The sequence below is a fragment of the Magallana gigas genome, chromosome 5, assembly GCF_963853765.1.
Source record: "Magallana gigas chromosome 5, xbMagGiga1.1, whole genome shotgun sequence".
NCBI classification, from domain to species: domain Eukaryota; kingdom Metazoa; phylum Mollusca; class Bivalvia; order Ostreida; family Ostreidae; genus Magallana; species Magallana gigas.
The window spans coordinates 45986127-46009012 of NC_088857.1; the positions used below are offsets into that span (position 1 = coordinate 45986127).

The window sequence follows — 22886 nt, forward strand, 5'->3', positions numbered from 1 at the left end:
ATCTTTTTCAAGCGGATTTATCTATTCTTTTATTCATTTATACCATAAATAAACATTCTCTAACGTTTAAGACATTCATTTTCGGTCTGAAACTGGAGTTTTCACTTCAACATTCAAAATGTAAACAAAAGCATTGTTTGCATAGCAAAGAATTGTAAGCTCTGTAACTCGCTTATAACTCTACGAATGACACTCAGATTTTGGTCACCTATTACAAATGCCTTTCTAAAGCATTATAAACATTCAAATCGAAAAAATAATTTTTGACCAAAATCGTGACCATGCCCATTTAAAACTACAATACTTACTAATATTTTATTCAAACCAAAATCTCAATCAACCAAACTTGTCATTTATAAACATCATTATTTTATTAAAGTAAATAAAGAACCAATTAATGATCTTAAATTTCCCACAAACTAATACATTAACACAAGTACATAATACATAACAGTAACACGGATATCTTTTTACATAAGAAAAAATTCTTAATGAATGACTCATCCAATTGCTTTCCTTTACACAAGTTTGCTGATACAAAAACAGCATTTGATAAACGATATCAGGTTCTTCTCTACATTAGTGCATTTACATAACATTGTCTTGATTTTCTCAGACGTACCAACGCAAAGTCGTTATTTCCAAAACACATATTTCCAATACATAAACGGTGTTGATTGCCTATCACTCTTGGTCCATATGAATCTTCATGTGCTTGATGAGGTGAGTTTTGCTAGGATAATTTTTCCCGCATGATATGCAACAGAACACCTCCGCTCCTTTTTTATGCACTGTTGACATGTGGTATTTCAAAGCTGTCCTCGAATTGTACGGCTTACCACAGTCTTCACAAATGATGGCAAAACCATGGTTTTTCACATCTGCTAAATGCTGCTTCATTGCAGATCGTGAAAACAATCCGTTACATTCATAACATTGTACGCTGTTGGTAACGTACATGCTATTACTCGTACTTTTATCTGTTGAAAACAAAATTAAGTAAATACTATAAATTTTGTGGTTCGTCAAATTAGTTTTATGACAAAGTACAACTTTTGATCAGAGAGTAAAAATCGTTTATATATTTGTAAGTATCTTTAAAATCACCCGGAAGTAATTTTCATCAGTTTTAATTAACATAAACATTTTAATGATTTCTCTTCAGATACGAGTAACTTTAAACAATTAATAATGAATAGGTGAATATGTATTTTGATTTAAACAAAAAGGAGATATTTATCATATAAACTGTATTTAACAGTGAATATTCAAAGCCGTTTATTATTATATAAATATTGAATAAATAAAACACATTTAAGTAATAACACTCTACTTTATTTTGAGGTCTCGCAAAGCAAAAATGTATACACACATTCAAAAATTAAAAATCTATTGGTTTTTTTTTTAAGAAATACATATGAAACACATATATACAAAAAATACTGCAAATTCGTATCATTAAACAACATTTAAATAATTCAAAATAGATTTTTTATGAAAAAAGTCATTCATTTGTGTTGGTTTTTTACTTCTTTGATAGGTTTCCACATCTATTATATTTCATATGTACGCCTAAGTTGGACTTGTGCTTGTAAGACTTTTTACAGTGTGGACATGTGAAGCTTGCGACTTCCGAATGTCGTCGAGAATGGTCTAATAGATAGCTCCTTGTTGGAAAAGTGCGGTCACAAATGTCGCATTTAAAATTCGAGTAAAACATGTGCACAACCGATAGATGGTATTTCAGCGCCGATCGAGAATTGAACGGTTTACTGCAAATTTGGCACATCTTCTTGTAGCCATGAAACTGAACAGCGTCCATATGAAACCTCAATGCTTCAACAGAATAAAAATGTGATTGACAGACGTAACATTGATGTGGTGAACTGGATCGTGCACCTGACAGTCCTAAAGAAGGCGAGGCTTCATCTACGAATAAACCAAATATGGAATACGTTATGCTTATAAAATTAACATTCGAAAACAAATTACTTAATTCAGGTATCTAAGCAAAAGAGAAACTGAATGGGGAAAAGACCAAAAGTCGAACAAATGTACATTACTGACCAAAACACCATCAGATAAACTATGTTTAAAACACCATCAGATAAACTATGTTTAAAAGAACACCTTATTATTAACTGAAATCATTTTCTTAACTTTGATTTACAAGTCCTCTCGTGGCGCAACATGACGTGTTTGTGTTTGAACTCACTCCCACACAACGAACACTTCCAGGGTCTGTAATCAGAGTGAACCTTTCTATGAACCAATAAGACAGACTTTGCAGAGAACACTTTGTTACATATTTCACAACGAGGGCAATCCTTGCCCGACTCGTGCTCCATCCTCTGATGCTGTTGCTGGCCAATTACGGTCTTGAACCCTTTACCGCACAAATGACAGATAATAGCAAACCCATGATTATTAACTAAAGCATAGTGCTCCAAAATGGATTGATCATCCGGAAACCCTGCTTTACAATATTTACATACTCTGTCCGTTCGCATGAACATATTTCTTCTTTTTAAATTTTCCTGAAATTTTAGTAAATGCATATGTCCTCTGTCTCGAACCCCTGCAAATACAGAAAACACCAGACGTAGTTATATTTCATAACAGATTTATGGTTAAATTCTAGTATTGTAGCGTTATTATTATTATTGCGTTAAAGACACGGGGCATGACGTCGAACACGGATAATCCTTATCATGTGAGAATACAAGAGATTTGATTACACTTGTACAAGCAATACAAATACCAACACAGAATTCAAATCAGTACATCACAAATAGAACGTTAAAAGACTATTTTCTATCAATTATGAGAGGATCAGCCTTTATAGTATTTCTTAAATATGAAAAGGTCAGGATGTTGGCAACAAATATTCAGATTCGAGCATCATTAATTGAAAGTTTTTCCTTGTCAAATAAAGTATCTTGTGTCGAAATGAGAGTTCGGTTTCTAAACTAAATAAGGAATTAAAACATGCACAATTCTCTGTTCTGTGTAAGCACGTTCCTACCAAAACACATATTCTGGTACTATGATCTATTAAACTTCGTTGCAAACATGTGAGACGATCATAAAAACTTCAAGAACAAGTTTCAAACCAGTTTCTCCTTAAATATGAGAAACATCTCTTATAAATATATTTGATTTGGTTGTCAGTCTGTAAGATTAAATTATAGAAGTACCAAAATTTCCAACCAATAAAAAAATAAAATTGAATTACTTTCATTATCCCATTAGAAAGGGATAAGACAGTGAAGAATATGCAACCTACAAAGCTACTTACAGTATAACTTCTTCATACATTTACATTGGTTTTGCGTTCAACTCAATACGGATCTTAAAACAGGGTTTTCTTTAAAAAAAAAAAATGACCCATATGAATTATGTAAAAAAAAAAAAAAAAGTCTATAAAATGTTAATTCGAAAAAGAAATAATAATCACTCGAGAATTTTTATTTAAAAATTGGGAATTCAAAGTATTTTCTAATGTACTCAAATTGTTACAACATTTATGTAAACATAAGCTTCAAATTAATATAAAAAAGAACAACCTACAATGTTTACTTATATATTTTTACTTTTATAAAATAAAATTGTACTTTTATAATTACATTATTTTGGAACTTTTTAGCACGATTTGTAAAGACAAAGTGTCACTGTTGCTGCTTCAATTTTTCTGTGCATCTTCTTATATGCTCTTTCAAATTACTTTTATGTTTAAATCCTTCAAAACAGATCGGACATGTAAAGTATGTTTGTTCGGAATGCCTCTTCATATGTCGTACAAGATGGCTTTTGCTTTGGTTTGCTTTACCACAAACTTGACACTTGTGCTTTTGCAACTGTTTATGGTAGACGTCAAAGTGAACTCTAAAACTATTAGCATTCATATAGCCCTTCACACATATAGGACATATTTTTGCAAAGCCATGATTGTTTACTTCTTCAAAGTGTTTTAGCAAGTCCGCAGAAGAGCACTGGCAATATGGACACTTAATGACAGGCAACGACGACGAGTTTCTTTTGGATGTGGCCGAATGCTGTACACCTAAATCGAAAGAAAATTCAATGATATTTCGAATTTACTGCATTCTTAAACGAAAAAGAACAACACAACATTTGACACCGAAAACACTAAAATCTCTCTATCTACAGAGTATGAAATTATGAACTTAATAGAGACACAGAATTCCTAATGTTTCTTTATCCTTAGACTATTCTATATGTCCAGGAATAATAAGTTTCAGTGAGTGACAGTAATAATCTGCTGATATTCAGACTTACTTGAAAAAAGATGCCGCTCGCAGACCTCTTAAAAGTTTAAGTATTTCATTAGGTATTTAGAGGTCCCACCTGTTTTATGGCTTTGTTACTCGGTCGCGATGAAATTATTTATTTTTTACGCCCTTTTTCCAAGCCAGAATATTACTAACATCAAATACACAGGTTAAGGTGGTAAGGGACTTTTCCATGGTGTGACGTATTGTTTATCAAAATAAACAATAAAACCAAGTGTAATTATATAAGTATTTTCTTAAAATTGTCACCTAACAGCGTAGCGCAGTGAGTAAGAGGGCATACTACATATATGCAAGTCATGAGTTTGAATCCCGCTAGGGTTTTTACAATTTTTACCTCTCATATATCTAAAAGTTATTTTTTAGTTAAATATTGTAAGATTTGAAAATTCTAAATCGATAAAAGTACTTTGATTATAATGTCTTTAATCCACAATTTACATAAAACAAGAAACCAATACACACAGTTATGTATGAAAAATTATCAGACAGTTAGAGCCGAGAACTTTCTCATATTTTTTTCATACAGAATTGTTTGAAGCATATATCGTACTTTCAACACTGTCATTGAACTTCATTGTTTGTTTACCTGAGACAGTCCGATATTGAAGGTTAAAACACTTCTGTGATGTCATTTTTTTCTTCCAGCACTCTAAACTTTTACCTTTGACAGTTCGATATTAGTGAGCTTCTTAAAGCTGACATGAATTCATAAATATGCATTATTTCCCTTTTATCTCCGACTACCGCCATATTAGTTGTCGATTTCTATTGTTCTGTTCATCGCTACACACCCCCTATATAAGGCCGATAATACTATTCATGCTTCACCGCATTCAAGAATTTCATACACCCGAACACGTTACCTTGGACGAAAAGACGCATAGAAAAGCGTTTTGAAGAAAAATAATGTGACAACCACTGCACTGGCAAGATATGTCCAATACGACGAAACAAGAGAGGCTGAAATCCAGGCACAGATACTTCAAATTTTCCTCGATAATTGTAGACCATTTTCCTGTGTATGTTATAACATCGCACATGCGCAAATCACACACTGGCAGATCGAGCAATGTCAATTATCGCATGGATTTTATAAACGGGGAGTTTTTTCTAGGAACAGATGGAAACGTTACTTTCTGGGATTTACTATCATTCAGCTACTGTGTTGGATGTTGTGTCGCCGGGGTTTTCAAGAATATGCAGACGTTATGCACTCTGTATGAACGACACACGTGTTCGATGTGCATGCGAAGCAAGTCAGCACAGTCTGTGCAAATAATACGGATACCTTGGACATCCTTTCAAAGAATAAATATATTTTGTATTTCATTGATTGTTGTTTTCTTTATTCTTTATTACTACATTTTACTACAATGTGTAGTTCATGCATTTAGAAGTCCGTGCAACGTGAATGCCTCGATCGGAAAGCAACCGACCGTAACTTTCTCAACCGGTATATATACCCCAGTGGCAGTAGAGGAGCGATCGAAAATAATATGGCGACCAAATGCTTTTATGAATTCATGTCAGCTTTAATATCAGGCCGTTACCAGTGTTGGAGTACTGATATTCTTTAAAATCGGACTGTCTTAGGTAAACCAACAATGAAATTCAATGGCAGTGTTTTAATTACAAATATATGCCTCAAACACTTATTATTATAGTATTAATAAATATCAGACAGTTCCGTAACCACTGATTACGGTATGTTATTATGAATATCACTAATATTTGACTGTCAACGGTGACATTTTAAGACTGCTGGAACAAAGGAATTACATCACAGCAGTGTTTTAACTACCTATGTGTTGGTGCCTATTTATGAGCAGTGTTCAGCTTTAAGCATTTACATTTCAGTCTGTGTAAAATTGTTTGGTAGCTTATTTGTTTTCCACTCTTCATTAAAAAAACAAGTATCCGATAAACAGGCAAATTCAAGTCCTTATTTACATTAAATGAGTAAAGTGCTCAAATACATCTTTAATTTATTTTTCAAATACAGAAATAAAAAACATAGGTCCAATAACGGTTTTATATAAGTACATTCAAAATCGTTTTCCATTCCAGTAATGCATCATTTTCTTTCACTTAGGTACACGTTTACAACTCCTTTTTACATGATCCACTAAACTTGACTTGTGCTTGTACGTCTCTCCACAGAAATTACATACAAAATTTCTCTGTGAAGAATGAGTTATCATATGTCTTCTTAAATGAGCGAGGCTTATTTGAGACTTTCCACAAAGATTGCAAACAAACTTCCTGGTTTGTGAAACAACAGCTTGGTCTGCTTGATGCTGCTTTAGACTTTGTTTTAATGATATGTATGGTGGCAATTTGATCCGATCATCAAGACTGGATATTGCAGAAGCAGGGTTAATTCTGATGGCAGTGTCTGTAATATACAGCAAAATACATATACAACAATACAATTGAAACTCTTTCCCGCTTTAAACACTTGTATATTTCTTACATGTAATTGAACGTCTCATCCTTTTTTAATAAATATCCATAGCACCAATTCTCAATGCCCACAACTTGAATAAAACATTCATTAATTTACACCACTAACAAAATCAATTTGAAGCTACATATTTAGATAACAGAACATCACATTCTAGATAAACTCTAACAAAGGACCAAGAAACATCTTCACACATTAAGTGAGACTTGTTCCTTTCTCGTGAATTGATAAATGACGTTTAAGCACATCATGCCGTTTGAACGACTTATTGCAGAAAGGACATGAATAAGGTTTTTCAGATGAATGCGTGGACATGTGTCTTTTCATGTTGCCCGAATACTGGAACGACTTGAAGCAGACAGGGCAGATAAATTGCTCTGCTGAATTATGTTGCTTTTGGACGTGTGTAGCCAACACTTGGCGATTCTGGAAATATTCTCCACATTTACAGCAACAAAGAACGCTCCGAGTATATTTCTCGTGCTCGATGAGATTTTCCACGTTGTCAAAAGAACTTCCACAAATGTAGCACTTAATACTATGATCTTCCTCGGTCCGCATAGTAAACTTGTTGTTCCCTACGGAAATAAACAATGGAAAAACGATCACAAAAGGATATCAATGATTTCAATGTCAATTTCTCAGTTTTTAACAAACAACGCTTATGTTTATTGACATGCGACAAACACACAAAGAAGACGTTTGCACATGCTTTGTTCCTGTTATAAAAATGTCAACAGAGCAAACCCAAATATTCAGATTCTTAAAATATTAAAACCGAAAAAGCGTAAAAAACCTTTAGAGTAATAAATTTTCCAATGTAACAACCACAATATGATACCCTCTTATCGGTCTTCAAAATACCTATTTAAATATTTAATGCCTGAACACTTTTTGACCCATGTGATACAAGTTCCCGTCCTTATATTCGAATTTATCTTTATTTCGCCAGTGTTGCAAGTAGGCATTCTGCTGTTCTCTGTTTCTCTGTCTGTGGGGAATCTTAAATTTTCCTAGCACCAAATTGACAATGGTATCATAACGTTCGCTCCGCAAAAATCGAATCGGGCGTTGCCTCGGTTCCTCTAATCCCCGAACTGTATCTGTTGAAAATAAAGGCATATACACCTCAGAAACTAGACAATCTGGGAATAAATATTTTCAACCACCAAAAACTTATCAATTGTGTTGTATTATACTAAGCCCAATAGATCAAATCGAGAATGTTAAACTAATGCCCATTGTTTCAAACGCTTGTATGTGTTTTAATGCATACAAATATACTTCTAAAGAAAGACACACCCTTTTAAATAAAATATTATTTCAAAAACAATTAATACGCACTGATGTCAAAACATTTTTCACTTATAATAATAAAATATACAACCTTTACCCTCCAACTGATTGAATACAAATCCCTTTGGAATAACCGCAAGTATATTTTGTTTACAAATACGACAATGCAGATAATACACACCCAGCAATCATGCACGTGTACTAGGTTTATACGTGGCACGTGTTTAAATTGACAAATCAGATACATATTTATCAAGAAAAAGGTTGTGTGGCCTTGCTCACACCTCAACAACATCGAAGAAACGTTAATTCCAATATCTGGCCAAACAACAAACATCAATCTTTGAGGTTTTTTTCACAGGAAATATCAAATTGTTATTACCTTTGCAGTATATTCTTTAATCAATATTTTCAGTTATCATTCCCTTTATATCGGAACACAAACTGTAGAAATGTACATTTTCTATAAATTATGAATATCCAGAATTGATAAAAATTCAATATGTAACTTAAATGATAACAGATCTAAACTTTTTATTTTTAAATTCTTTTATTTCCATATTAATACAACATTATTTAAGCTTTAATATATTTTAAATTAAATGAAACATATAAACACATTTATTGTACTGAATATGAAATGAAAAATAGATGTTCATTTGCATTAAAAGTAAATTCTAACACGCATTTTTGTGCACACCAATTACATGTTGGTTCAAAATATCTTTACGAGAAAAGCATTTGTCACAAATGGAACATTTAAAGGGTCTCTCTAGAGAATGTCTTGTACTGAAATGACGACGACAGTTTCGAAGATTTTTGAATTCCTTTCCACATATTGGACAGTTCAATTCCTTGATCTGATCCGCAGAAATCCTTTCAAATTTGTTTTCTCCAAAGAACGCAGAATACTCGTCAAAGTTTCCTGGAGAAGAAAATGCACAATGTTAACGATTTAAAACTTATTCATGCTACAATGATGGGAGTCTTATTTGTCCGCTTGCCAATGTACACTATTTAGATGCTGCCGTAGTGCACTCTTTCGTTTAAAAGCTTGATTGCAAAAAGTGCATCTAAATCGTTTGATATCAGAGTGAACATCACACATGTGGCGTTTCATGTTGCTTCGATTATGAAACAGTTTTCCACAAACAGGACATCGTAAATCAGCATCCCTGAATGAATCAAATTTCCCGCTTTGTAATGGTTCCCCTAAAGAGAAAAAAAACAACGTTTGAGAACTTTATATTTTTGGGAAATATGGGATTTATTTGTAAATTGGATCACGTGACGAAATATGTTAGCCATCAAAAACCCATATCCAAGAGAAGAGTCCATCCATTTAAATCAATTTTCACTCGGACCCAAAACACAACCATATATTTCATGCAATATATTGGGAACGCAAAATTTGTTCAGTTCCTAATACTACATTGCTGTTTTTCCTTTCCGTATTTTATGCACATTAAACAAATGCTGTGTCAATACATCCTTTCGTTTAAACGTCTTTTGACACAATGAACAACCAAAAGGCCGATGGTCAGAGTGTGAGGCTGTCATATGCCGCTTCATGCTAGTGAGATGCTGAATTCTCTTAGAACAAATTGGACACTTGAAAGGGTACTGCTGTTCCCCATGATCTGATTTACAATGTTGTTCGTATGTTGTTAAGGTATCAAAACTTCGTCCGCATTCGCAATAAAAGACATCCCAGCCTACGAAAAGAAAAGATAAATTTCGATATAGGATTTTACCATTTTTTTATTCGATAAGGTACTTAAATTAGTGAAGACAAGATGTCATTAAGTCTAATTAATACAATTTCTAAAGATTTTTTAATCAAAAATATATCATTGGCGATCAGTTGGCCGATAAATCCAAACTAACAATCTATAAAATAGTGAAACACAAGAGGTTAAACAACAAAAACCACATCCCTAAAATCTAGAACCAATATTGTAACCACTCAATCTTCAACTTCAAATGCCACTATCACAATGCTTTGCTCTTCAGTGATTTTGCAGCAAATCATTTCTTTGGAAAGATTTGCTACACTTTTTGCAACAAAAAGGTTTCCAGTCAGTGTGAGATGCCATATGCCTCTTCAAGCTGTGGTAGTACTACGAAATTTGACCACATACAGGACAATTATGCAAACTCCTTCCTGCTTGATGTATGACGTTAGGCTGATATCGATAAGCGCGTTGGGTCTAAAAACATTTTCCGTAAAGACAAAAAAAATGTGTTTTATAATGATTTCTGAGTTCCTCCTCCGTCGTTAGTACAAGGTCACAAACTCTGCAGAGAAAAGGTTACTATGGATACTGTTTGTTATGAAGGTGGTCTAGGAATAACAAAATTAATCTTTCAAATTCCTTTTCTATTAAAAGCAATATGATCCCAAGATATTTCTTATACACCAAATAAATTTTAAACAATTTACAAATAGAGTAAATTCTCGAATTTAACCACAAATCAAAAATTTCATGCTGATTTATGATAAAATTGAATCAAAATCAGTTCTATAAATTTATCTTTCCCTGTGAATTCTCACTTAATTTGTTTAGGCGTTTCATCCCATTACATCACTAGTTTGGTGTGCAACCAAGTGCAACTTCAAATAATCTTTTCTTTTAAAGTGTTTTCCACATTCGGGACACTGGAACCGTCTAAGTGAATGGTGAGTGGAGTAGTGTCTTCTGAAATTACTCATGTTTAAAGATGTCCGCCCACATATAGTGCATTGGTATCTTTTATTCTCCAATCGAACACAGTATTCGTTCATTTTCTCAGCAAATCCTACATTAATAAAAATAATTAGTAGAAAAAAAAACCCAACAAACTTTTAATTTCAGAATGAATTATTTAATAATATAAACACACTTCCAATACAAAAATAGTCATATTAAACAGCACTAAATTTATTTTCATTTATCTATACAACTGTAGAAGTTCCAATTGGAAACCAAGAACACTAGAAACACCACCATAATTATTTATGACATTGTACAGTCAGAGTATAATTAGGTTTTCGAACTGCTAGCTTTAGCTTTTTCTGGGAAATGCAAATACATGTGTTGTGTCAAGTAATCTTTTCTTTTAAAAGCTTTCGGACAAAGATAACAATGAAAACGCCGTTTAGAAGAATGACTCGCAATATGCCTTTTGACACTACCACAATATATTGACGTAAAACCACAAATCGGACATTTGTACGAATCATTTCCATCAGTCTTTAATGGATTAGGAAGAGTCTCTGGTTCCAGATGTGATCCTAGAGAATACAAGACGAACGAATTACAAAGAGTATTATCATTTATTACTGTAAGCTGACACACTTAAAAATGAAAAAAAATAAAGTACAACAGATTTTTTAATAACTACATCAAGATCTTAAATTGCAAGTGAACATGTCCACTTTGTTTACTGATTACTGGTCAGGTTGAATCTGGTTGAAATAAAGGGTGTGTGACATCCTTATGATACAAAATGTGTTGTTTCAGATAATCCTTTCTTCTAAACGTCTTTAAGCAATACTCGCATTTGTGTGGCTTTTCTTTCGAGTGATTAGCCATGTGTCGAGTCAGATTATTTTTATACATTGTTCGGAATCCGCAGATTGGACAAACACACTGTCTATCGGAGGTGATCGTGAATGGAATGGATTGGGATATTTGACGGCAGTTTTGTCCTGTAGAAAAGATCACACTGTTACAATCATTTAAAGATATTAAATCAAAGCCACTGTGTGACTGATAATCAACAAAGCGGCAAACAACGTTCATTTATATTTCTGATGAAACGTTAGCATGCATAAGTGAGTACACATCGTGCAGGTCCTAAAAATGCTTTTCGCAAAAAGATGGAATCGTATCAAAAGACAAATCACGTTTTGAAAAATAGACAGCTTTCAATCTCACAGGAACTTCGAACTCTAAAAACATGAAAATCCTATGGAATCTTCTTTAGGTGGACAGAATCTACGTGCTTTTTTAAATGATCTTGACGTTTAAAAGATTTATCACACAGACTACATTGATGTGGTCGGGCAGTCGAGTGCATAACCATGTGTCTCTGATAGTTTCGTTTGGTCTTCAGCACCGTTCCACAAATGGAACATGTAAAAGAATATATAACGGGTGATCTATATTTTCCAGCCAAGAAGTCCGAGTCCTGAAATCCTAGAGAAAGAAAAAAGATATATCTAAGAGATATGCTTTTCTTATAGAATTGGTCTTTAAAACAATTCTCGTTCTACAACACTCTCACTGTCATCAACGTAAACAACTGCAAAACTTTTCCAAATATCCAAAGCAAAACCCAAAGACACATTCAATTCTCCAAAACTGTAAAAGGCATCATATTCCTTTCATATAATTAAACCCCTTGCCTATTGTAGTGAATGTTTAAACTCGTTGAGTGCTCTTTCACGATTTCTATGAGTACGCAGATGTGATTCCAAATAGTCTTTTCTCTTAAATCTTCTACTACAAGCTGGACAAACATAGGGTCTTAGATCAGAGTGTTGGATCATGTGTCTTTTAAGACTTGCTTTATGAAGTTGCAATCCACACATCGGGCATATAGCAGAAGTAGATGGGTTGGAGTCTGATACACCTATTTTTCCGTCCGTCATTTTAAAATGTCCTACAGAAGAAAAAAACAAAAAAGTCCACTAATTGCTTCTTTGCAACACTTTTTAACTTAACAGGTTTCCTTAATTTATCACAAAATACATATTCACAACCCTTCGATATTCCAATCAATAGTTTGATGTCGAACATTTTAATCGGCGATACATTCAATAGTAGAAAGTTCTATTTTAAAAAAAGTGATAATTTTGATTATCACGAGCCGTTGCCATCTTCGTTGAAAAAAAAATTCTCCACAAATTTATACAAAATTTATTAAAATATTTATATTCACATACAATAAAATTAAAAATGGAGACATTAATTCAGTTCTGTTTATTCATTTCCATTGTTTTCATTAAATGAGACTTAAGATGTCGTTTTAAATTGTCCTTCCTTTTAAATGACTTATGGCATATGTAGCAATTAAAAGCAACAGCCTTGTCATGAATGTCCATGTGCCTTTTATAGCTCACTTTCTGGACCGAAACGCCACAAACGGGGCATGACACGACATCTTCCCTGTTCGATAACAGACATTTCTCCAACTGCTGCCAAACGCTAGAGGCAGAGCCTACGAAGAAAGAAAGAAATAGTATAGCCAATCGCAATTTATTTTATCTCTATCCTTTTGTCTAGACACTATGCAATTCAATCACCTCTTAATTCTCAAACGCAATGCAAACCAGCGATAAGCTACAGTTTAATATTTGATAATTTACATAATCAACGTCCAAATATGATTTCCCTTTAACCTCTTAAATAAGGGTACACTTCTCTACGAAATATAAAAATAAAATGGCAAGGTTTAATACAACACGCCGAGTAGCTAGATTAGCTAAGGGTCAGGGTCTCCTGTATCGTACAACTTGTGTACGGACATCACATGTCTCTGTAAACTGTCTTTCCGTGTGTATAACTTTCCACAAAGGTGACAAACATGAGTTTTCAAACTGGTGTGCTTATCCAGATGTCTTTTGTAACAACGCCTTTGCACCACAGCACCACAAATACCACATTTCACAGGCTGTTCTCTCGGGGGGCACTCCAAGTTTATGGATCCACTTTGCTTCTCTACGGAAAACCCTATTACGAGAAAACGACCAAAGTTAACGGTTAATCCGTCTCTCTACATCAGTATTTACCCCATGTATATCCGCTCATCAACATCAACTATGAAATTATATACCGAATGCCAGTCTCCTGGATTTTTTTCAACTTCTTGGTAAAATTCTTTTAAAAAATTTTTTAAATGACCCAAAAAAAAACCACTTTTAAATCCACAGTTGATACAAATACTTTTTTTTACTTCATTTTATACAAATTCATGTGCTACAAAAATCAAATATTTCCTACACTCCATCATGTCCTTTTTACAATTCTAAATTAACTGTCAATCTTAATATGAAAATCTTAAATCCAATATCAGCACTCGGAAAACTTATGTCGCATTGAACTTTTGTTTTCATCAGGTTGCACTATCTCGTGTATGAATAGATTCGTGTCTTGTAAGGTTTAATCTGGTTTTAAATCCTTTGTCACAAATTTTACAACGAAATGCTCGTAAGTCTGAATGAACATGCATGTGCCTTGCAAAATTTTTCTTGTTCGTCCATACTCGGCAAATAGGACATTCTTTCATTTCGGAAGGATCTCTATTCTTACTTCGTCTTGAAATTTTCACGTTGCTCCACAATGACGAATCAATTAAACCTAGAAAAGGGAACAATGCAGTCAGAAACGATTGTTTGGATACCAGAGGACAACGAAATTTAAAATCTTTAACCTGGGAAAAAACCCCAGATTTAAACGAAAAGTTGAACAACAAAATAACGTTACTTTCCTCATAGTTAATTAAACATATATCTGATACATGTTAAAATTAATAAATTACAATCTTAATAAAACGTATTTGATGGTTTAAAGGTTTCATATAACATTTTCCAGGCTCTAATCTAAAGACAAAATTCAATCAAAAATATTTTAACATTACCTTAATATTCATCATTATGAACGGTAATCTGATAAAGCTTTGTATTGAAAAAAAAACTCAAATTTTTATATATAAATGTTCAACCATTGTTGATAATCGAACTGCCAACTGTTTAATATTAATTAAAGAGAAAATGCAAATTAAAAATTGTATCACTTTAAAATGTTTATCTTCTGAGCAATATCATGACAAAGATTATGGGTCAAATTAACTCCTTCATTTTTTAATTTTTACTGCATTGACTTATTTAGCAATAACCAAAATACAAAAAATAATTTCATTCCAAGTAACTAGTTCTTCCCAACAAGAAATTAATCAATTTCTGTCTTGCAAATTAAATCAAATTTCGCATTGCATAATTACGAGGTTTCATGGTCAGTTTTTTTAATCGTTTCCGACAATCACTCAAAATCATGGGGCACATAAAATAATAACGTTTTAAACATCGCTCATAACTGTCTTCGTTTCAAAAGCTTTAAAATGTTTCTGTAAAAGTCAACATTTACAAATCTTTGCCATGAGCAAACATATGCTTCCTTAATCCTTCTCTTCTTGTGTAGGAATTACTACAAAGATGGCATTTATATGGTTTATCTCCAAAATGTTGTCGAATATGTCTGGTTATGTTTTTTATATGAGACTTAAATCCACACACTAGACAGGCAACTACGTTGCCAGACGAATTATTTCCATTATTTTCATCTTCACGAGGACAGCGAATATACATCGATTGGAATCCTGAAGAAGAAAATGAGGAACCCATGTCAGTCCACTGTCTTCACACAACTTAAGACTAAAACTATTCAAAGAAAGAACATGCGAAACGAATGTTGTTTCCTATTCAATGCCATTATACAGAGGCTTCTTATCTGAATGCTGAACCACTGGCTTTCCAAACACATGCGATACCTATTGTTTATATCAAATAGTAATAATACACATTCAGTTGTATCTGTCTGATTTACTTCACATAATAAATAGCATATGACAAGTATCCACATTTTGTTTTTCAAATAAAAGAAATGTACTTTAAAGCACAATTCTAGTCCAATGTTGATAGGGTCATCCGTTTTTTATAATGTCAAAAACCCGAACAGGAACATATTACTGTGTAAATTTATTATGGCTTTTCATATGACGTTTCCAATAATCTTTTCTTTTGAATGACTTTCTACACACAAAACATAAGAACGGTCGTGCGTCGGAGTGATTGGCAACATGTCTCTTTATGCTATTTCTATGACATTTCATTCCACAAATTGGGCATAATCTGTATTTGGGTATTTTATCATCACCACCAGTAGTCCCATCCAAAGTGGCGGGCTGGTTTCTATATGTTCCTAAGATAGAAATAAATAAGACAAAATTTTATCCATTTATTATCTAGTTTTACATTGTTATAAATATTATAGTTTAATACTTCTCACTCCACTGTAATACACTAATCTGTTTACAGTCTGCAATACATTTCTTCATTGTCTAAATTGACAGGATTAGTTATCATTGGCACCCTTATCCTCCCGTTTTCTACTTTCTACATCTTTTACAGTGTGACACAGTGCATGTTGTTTCAAATAATCTTTCCGCTTAAATGACTTGAAGCAGACCTCACATCTGAAAGGTCTGGCTTTCGAATGGTTTGCCATGTGCCTTTTCATACTACTCTTAAAAGAAGATGTCAGCCCACAAATTGGGCACATAAATGTCGGTTTGCTGGCACCAGGGTTTTCTTCATTTGTTTCACGTAATGATGAGAGAAGAACCGGTCCTACAGAAACAAGAAAACAAACATCAGTAACTCTGCCTGCTATTGCACTAGACTTTGGGTTCTATCATGCGATTTGTTTACAGTCCCCTGTATCACTTATTTTGGAATGAACTTACATTTATTTGCCAATGTAACAGGGTCTGATTCACTTTCTTTCTTTGTTTTTTACAGGTTCACATTTGTGCCTCATGAAGTTATCTTTTCGAGAATAAGATCGTTGACAAATAGTGCAGATGAACCGACTTTTGTGCGCTGAATGAATCTGCAAGTGTCTCCTGAAACTTCTTTTGCACCCCATGACCTTGCCACATATATTACATAATAGGCCGCCTTTACTTGACCAAACTTTGCCTGTTTTACCTACATAAACAAAACGAAACATTTGGGAAAAATCAGACATGTTCATTATTAAACTTCACACCGTAAGGAATTATAAATCATATTTCATCTGATATACACCAAAATGGGCACCAAATACTGTGTAGAAAGTGTAATGATATGTTAAATGACAATTATATCATCCAATCAAACGAAGACCAATATAGATTCTATAAAACTTACACCATCAAAAGTACACAAAAATACTCTTGACGACAAGAAAGACATCTTCAACGATAAACAACTACCCAATTATAAGCCTTAGGTGATACAGAGGCAATACTTGAACCCCTGTAATTCATTGGCGTTTAAACTTGAAATACTTATCAATAGTAGATATTGGGTATTGAGAATCAGAGCGTCAATTATATGTCACAAGAGAATGATGTACACATATGTTTCAACAGTTTAATCATCAGCTACATTTCTTTATATGTTCTTTGAAGTGCCTTCTTAAAGTATCTTCTCGGCTATAAGATTTCTGACAAATTGTGCATGTATATTTTGGTCGACATTTTGAGTGTGTCCGCAAATGTCTGTCAAAATTCTGGCGAATGACAGTGGAATAAACACAAACTGGACATCTTAACAAGGTTTTGTGTTTCTTTGCTCCAGATGAGGAATCTTCCCTATATCCACCTAAATTGACAAAGACGATAATTTGAAGATTTCTTTTTTAATATAAACAGAGGTTCTGTCACATCATCTATTACAACAACTTTTGACTCAGTGCTACAAAATTGGTAGGGTATGACATGGTTTTTTGTTTCTTGCAATTCAAAAGCAGTTCGTTCAGATAAAATAAAACTTTTCAGTTTTTTAACCAGTTTCATGCATTAGATTTTTTTCATTCTACATGAAATTTGCACATGTCTGTTTAAATGTGTTTTCTGCTTGAAACCTGCTTTACAAAAAGGACAACAAAACAGTCTCTCTAAAAAATGGACAGTATTTATATGTCGGACAGCAGAATATTTAGTAGCAAATATTTTCCCACATATTTTACACTTGAAGCCTTTCTTGTGTTCCTTTACAAATTCCATTAAATCAAGACAACTACTTTCGGCTGATGAAAAAATTGCATCCTTTGACAAAGTTTTGCTGTGATCAAAATCAATGTTCTTTTCGCTTGAAGAGGAAGAGGCAAGGTTTCCCAATGAAGCAGCCATATGAATAAGTTTCCTTTCAATCATACAAGTAGTTTGTACCAAGCCTATGTAAAAAGAACAAAATTATTCTACCTGTATTACACCTATTAAGAATGTATTTGAATAACACAACATTAACCATCAAAATATATCAACTAATGTCAAATCCTTTTTTATTTGAGGAAAATATTGTGTCAAACAATAATTCCAACCCTTTTCTCTGACTACCATGTTCAACATCTGTCTTCAGTTGGAATGTTATAATCATTATTTCTTCTTAGATGAATGTACATGAATAATAAGTTATATTGGCATACACTAAATTTCTGTTAACATTTCACTGATGCTCCCTATGTTCCTTCATGTGCCTTTTCAGATTATCTTCTCTCGTGTAAGACTTTTGACAAATCGGGCAAAAAAATTTTGGACGAATTTTAGAGTGTGTCACAATGTGTCGTTCTAAATTCCGTCGAAGAGATGAAGAGTAACTGCAATGAACACACTTTAACAGGCCTCTAGATGTTCTTGGTCTGAGTGGATCATTGAAATTCCCACCTAAATTGATACATAAATACTGTTTGTTATCAAAATTTTAAAAAGGTTACAAAAGTTACAATACTTAAACAGACATCTCCTGTAACAAACAATTTTCCAACTTCTAGAAAAATCTGGTAAAACTTCCAGGAAGTGTGAAGAATACTACACAAATCACTACGGACACGAACCAAATCACCTCACTTGTTAGTTTTCTTGCAAGAAAGCTCCATGTGACTTTTAAGATGAAACTTGTGTTTAAAGCTTGAAGTACAATTAGGACAATAAATACGCTTTTCTAAGAAGTGTACCGACTTCACATGCCTCACAGCTGTTCCTTTTTGAGAGAAAATTTTTCCACATATCTTGCAGGTGCACCTATCATACTTTCCACTACCTGATGTTTGAACATACTCTGATACATTAAAAGATGTTTTTGTTTTAATAACTGGCAACAACATTAAAGATTCTTCTGTATTTTCAAATTCTCCAGAAAAGGGGAGGTTGCCACCAGCTTTCAATTTGGATCCTACACTTCTTCCTGGAGTTGTTTCGTCTGATCCTACAGTGAAACAAAGGATAGAACCTTATTCAGGTTTTTTTTTACTGTGCAAGGTGGGGGTTGACTAACAGACTCAAAAGTAGACAAGTGCCCCCATGGTTATTTGCTCTTTCATCAGTTTCAAAGGATTCAAGATCATATTATCATTGATATGACTTATCCTGTAACATGTTTCTGTATATGTAGTTTCAAGTGATCACTTCTCTTGAAAGTCAATTTACAGATATGACACAAAAAAGGTCTAGCATCTGTGTGTGTTTTTAAATGTCTTGTCAAATTGCTTTGGTAGCTAGTGTTAAATGAGCAAAGTCTGCAATGAAGAATTTTGGAATCACTGGAAGGTCCTTTAGCCACTTTGAATCTGTTCATCTCTGCAACAACCCCTATATGCAAAATAAAAAACAACCAGTCAACCCTTGCCATTTCACCCTTTAAAATACCAAACTAATTGATATTTAACAAACCAAAAACCAGAATTATAAGGCATCAATGATGAGAGAGACAAATTTGATCACAACAAAAAAGTCAACAATCTACTTTCAAATCCTTCAAGTTAAACACCAGACAAATTGAACCTGAACCCTTAATCAAAATACCGGGATGGTTTTTTTTTTACATTCTTTAATTAAATGTTTTCCAGTCTATATTGAAATTAATCAATATAGCAGTAATCATTTACCAATAATTAACAGCAAGTTCTTATACCAGTATCAGACTGAAGAAAGTAGAACAGAATAGGTGATTTTTGTTTTTTAATATAAGATAGAATAATAATGCATTGCATTTCTTGCTTCATCATCAGCTGTAACAACTTTTTGTAACAGAGGAACCATTGGGAGTTTGTTCAACAAATAACAACGTAATAAAACTTTTAGTATATCAACAACGGAATTTTTTTTTCATTTTTGAGCACTACGACATTTTTCTAAATGATCCTTTAAATGACACTTGTGCTTAAACGAGCGGTTACAGTACGGACAAGCAAACGCACGAAATGTTGTGTGATAGGTTTTCATGTGTCTGACAGTGTTTGCCCGCGTGGAAAATTTCTTTCCGCACACCCTGCAGGTAATGGAACACGCCATCTTATGATTCTGGAGGTCAGATTCACTATTAAACTGCTTCCTACAGGTTGAGCAAGTATAGAGACTGAGGCCAGTGTTAAGTAGTTTTCTTATTGTCTTTGACGAGGCTTTCAGTGGAGTACCACTCAGTCGCCTAAATGATTTAAGCCGTGCTTTGGAAAATCCTACAGAAGAAAGGAAATAATTTTCAATTTAAGCCTTTGCAAGTCCTGTATCTTACATTGCCACCAAGTACTATGTATCCAACTACCCAAGTATCTTTGAAGCCATCTCAAAATCCAGATCAAGATTGACAGAACCAAATGCCAAAACCAAACAAGAAGACACGAAGGGCCCAAATCCTTAAAAGAGTTTTGGTTACTTTGAATTACAATTACGGGTTCACAGAAATTTTTGTCTTTGTATACATTTCTGCTTCAGGGTCTCTCATTGTTTTGTAAAAGGTGTTTTTCTTCTATTCAAATGATTATTTCATTTGAATAATTTCTTTTTTTGGAAAATTTAACAGAAATCTAATATCACATGCTACATCTATTTCACTAATGGCAAGTGTAGAAACCAGAATCAGGAATGTAAAACAAGACAAAAATTTCTGAGAATAGGAGAAATTTGATATCATTAAATTCAACTCCTTAATACCTCACAAAAGGTGGTGAAAAGTACAATTCCTTTATCATGTTAATTAATTTTTCTTAATACATATCCTTTAATTGACTCAATTCAAAATACAAAGCATTTATTTAACCAAAATAATAAACTGGTTTTCTGATTTAGTATTCAAAGAAAAACAAAATGATTTCTACACTTACTATTGTGGATAATTGTTAATAGTTATAATAAAATTATCAAATCTCTCTGCATTATCAATTATTAAAAATCACCAAGATAATAATATTCAAAGGATAGTAGAACCAAAAGTCAAATTACCAAATTACATTAAAAAGATATATAATGCAGAAGATTCAATAACATTATAGGTATGGAAATTTCAGCATGCTAAAGTTCGTTTAATTCGAACTCAAATTTGACGAACTTTGGCTACTCTACTTCTCATGCTTTGTCACACAATACCTACCGCTGCTTACCTTGAAATCCCAAGTCCATCAAAGTTGTGGGGTGGATACCTGGTACTAATGTGTTTGCATGTGTATGTCTGAGTGGATGATGGCAATAAGGGGGGCGGGGGGTGGGGGGTCATGTAAAACCTGTTGACTTGCTAAATTATTTAAGAAAGTCTAAATTCTATCATTAGTCAATTTATCAAGTAATTTCCATCTGCATCACAGATTAGAGTGAATATTGTGTATGTCATCCATAATAAGATTCCAATAATCTCCTCTTTCCTCAAAAACTAAATTAGCCATCTCTGGGTTTTTTCACCAATTTAAAATAAGTTTAAACATTTACAAGCAATCTATAAATTCAGCATTTACTGTATATGAATACCATTGAAAAAATTAAAATCTATGGCAATTAACATAATTATCAAAACTTTGAATTATGTGGTGAAAAATATTTATTTAAAAATTTGATAAGAAATCTTGAACAAAAACAATTGCTATGAAACGTAAGAATGAAGGGATAAAAAAGAGAGAGTCGTATGTTTTTTTCTCGAATAGAACAAGACCATAACTGCTGAAATACTTTCATTCCTCCCTCACATACTTATTTGAAGTGATTCATTAAAAAAACTTCATCATTATTCAAACATGCACGTGGTCTTCACTATGAATTAGGGATGTCAACAAGTATTCAAATACTTAACTTTTGCTCAGTTATAACAATCAGCAATTCAAATTTTTCAATCAATTAATCGTAATAGTCAACAACAAAAAAATGTCTTTATTATTTCTAAATGCATCAGTTTTTGGGCCACTGATAAGCTTTCTTTTCTTTGCATTTTCTAATTGAAGTCGGTTCCATCTGTGCCCCCGAGTATATTTTTTAAGCAGCTAATATATTAGTCTGATCAAATTAACTTTTTGAATAAAAGCAGTGTTAAAGCACTTAAGCATACATTTGATCAAGAAGACAAATTTGATGTTTCTTTATATGTCATATATTAAATAAGTCATTAAATTCGTTGATGATATGTAGCTCAATTATGTGTAAACATCACAAGAAAATGGAAAAGCCAAGACATTTTCAATTTAATTTTAAATCAAATACATTAAGAAAATATTCATAATTATACGTCTTTGAATGTTTATGTGTTATAGATAGTCTGATAAGGTGTTTTTGCCAGTAGCATTATCTTTTTTTGAAAAGGACACACAATTTCAAACAAATCAACGAGCACTCAACTATCGCTCAACTAAAGCCCCAGAATAACGACTAGTCTCATTGAATAAAATTGACATCCCTACTATAAATTCAATTCAAAGCAATCTGTTTAAAACATTTCCTCCATTACATGTTTTTCCTATCTGACCAGATTTTACAGAAGTACAACACAACACTAACTTGTACAGATAATCTATTCAACAGATTTAATTTTCTTCTCACTTTTGCAGACATACATTTTTCATTGTGTAAGATATGCACGTGGTTTACCAATCCACATACGGAGAGAGTATTCAGTGTCAGTAAAATGAACTGCGTACAATATACCACGAAAGTGTTAACTACGCAAAATTTATCAAAATTTACATCTGCATACATATGATTCTGTATAGAAACCTATAGAAAAACATAAATGTTTCATTCTGTGT

At 33.1% G+C, this 22886-nt stretch overlaps 1 protein-coding gene across 33 annotated transcripts in view; it reads right to left on the bottom strand.

Annotated features, from left to right (window-relative positions):
- LOC105334027 (Krueppel-like factor 8) overlaps positions 1 to 22886 on the bottom strand; it is a 38229-nt gene that overhangs the window by 9363 nt on the left and 5980 nt on the right. The window contains exons 5-6 of one of the 33 annotated variants that reach the window (XM_066085855.1): positions 2161 to 2578; positions 1911 to 1929 (exon numbers count right to left, since the gene is read on the bottom strand). The exons of 1 other annotated variant lie outside the window; for it this stretch is intronic. In XM_066085855.1, coding sequence (XP_065941927.1) covers positions 1926 to 1929; positions 2161 to 2578 — 422 coding nt within the window. In that variant the 3' untranslated portion in view covers positions 1911 to 1925. 31 more of the 33 variants (XM_034465657.2, XM_034465650.2, XM_034465596.2 and 28 more) reach the window with 31 other exon arrangements.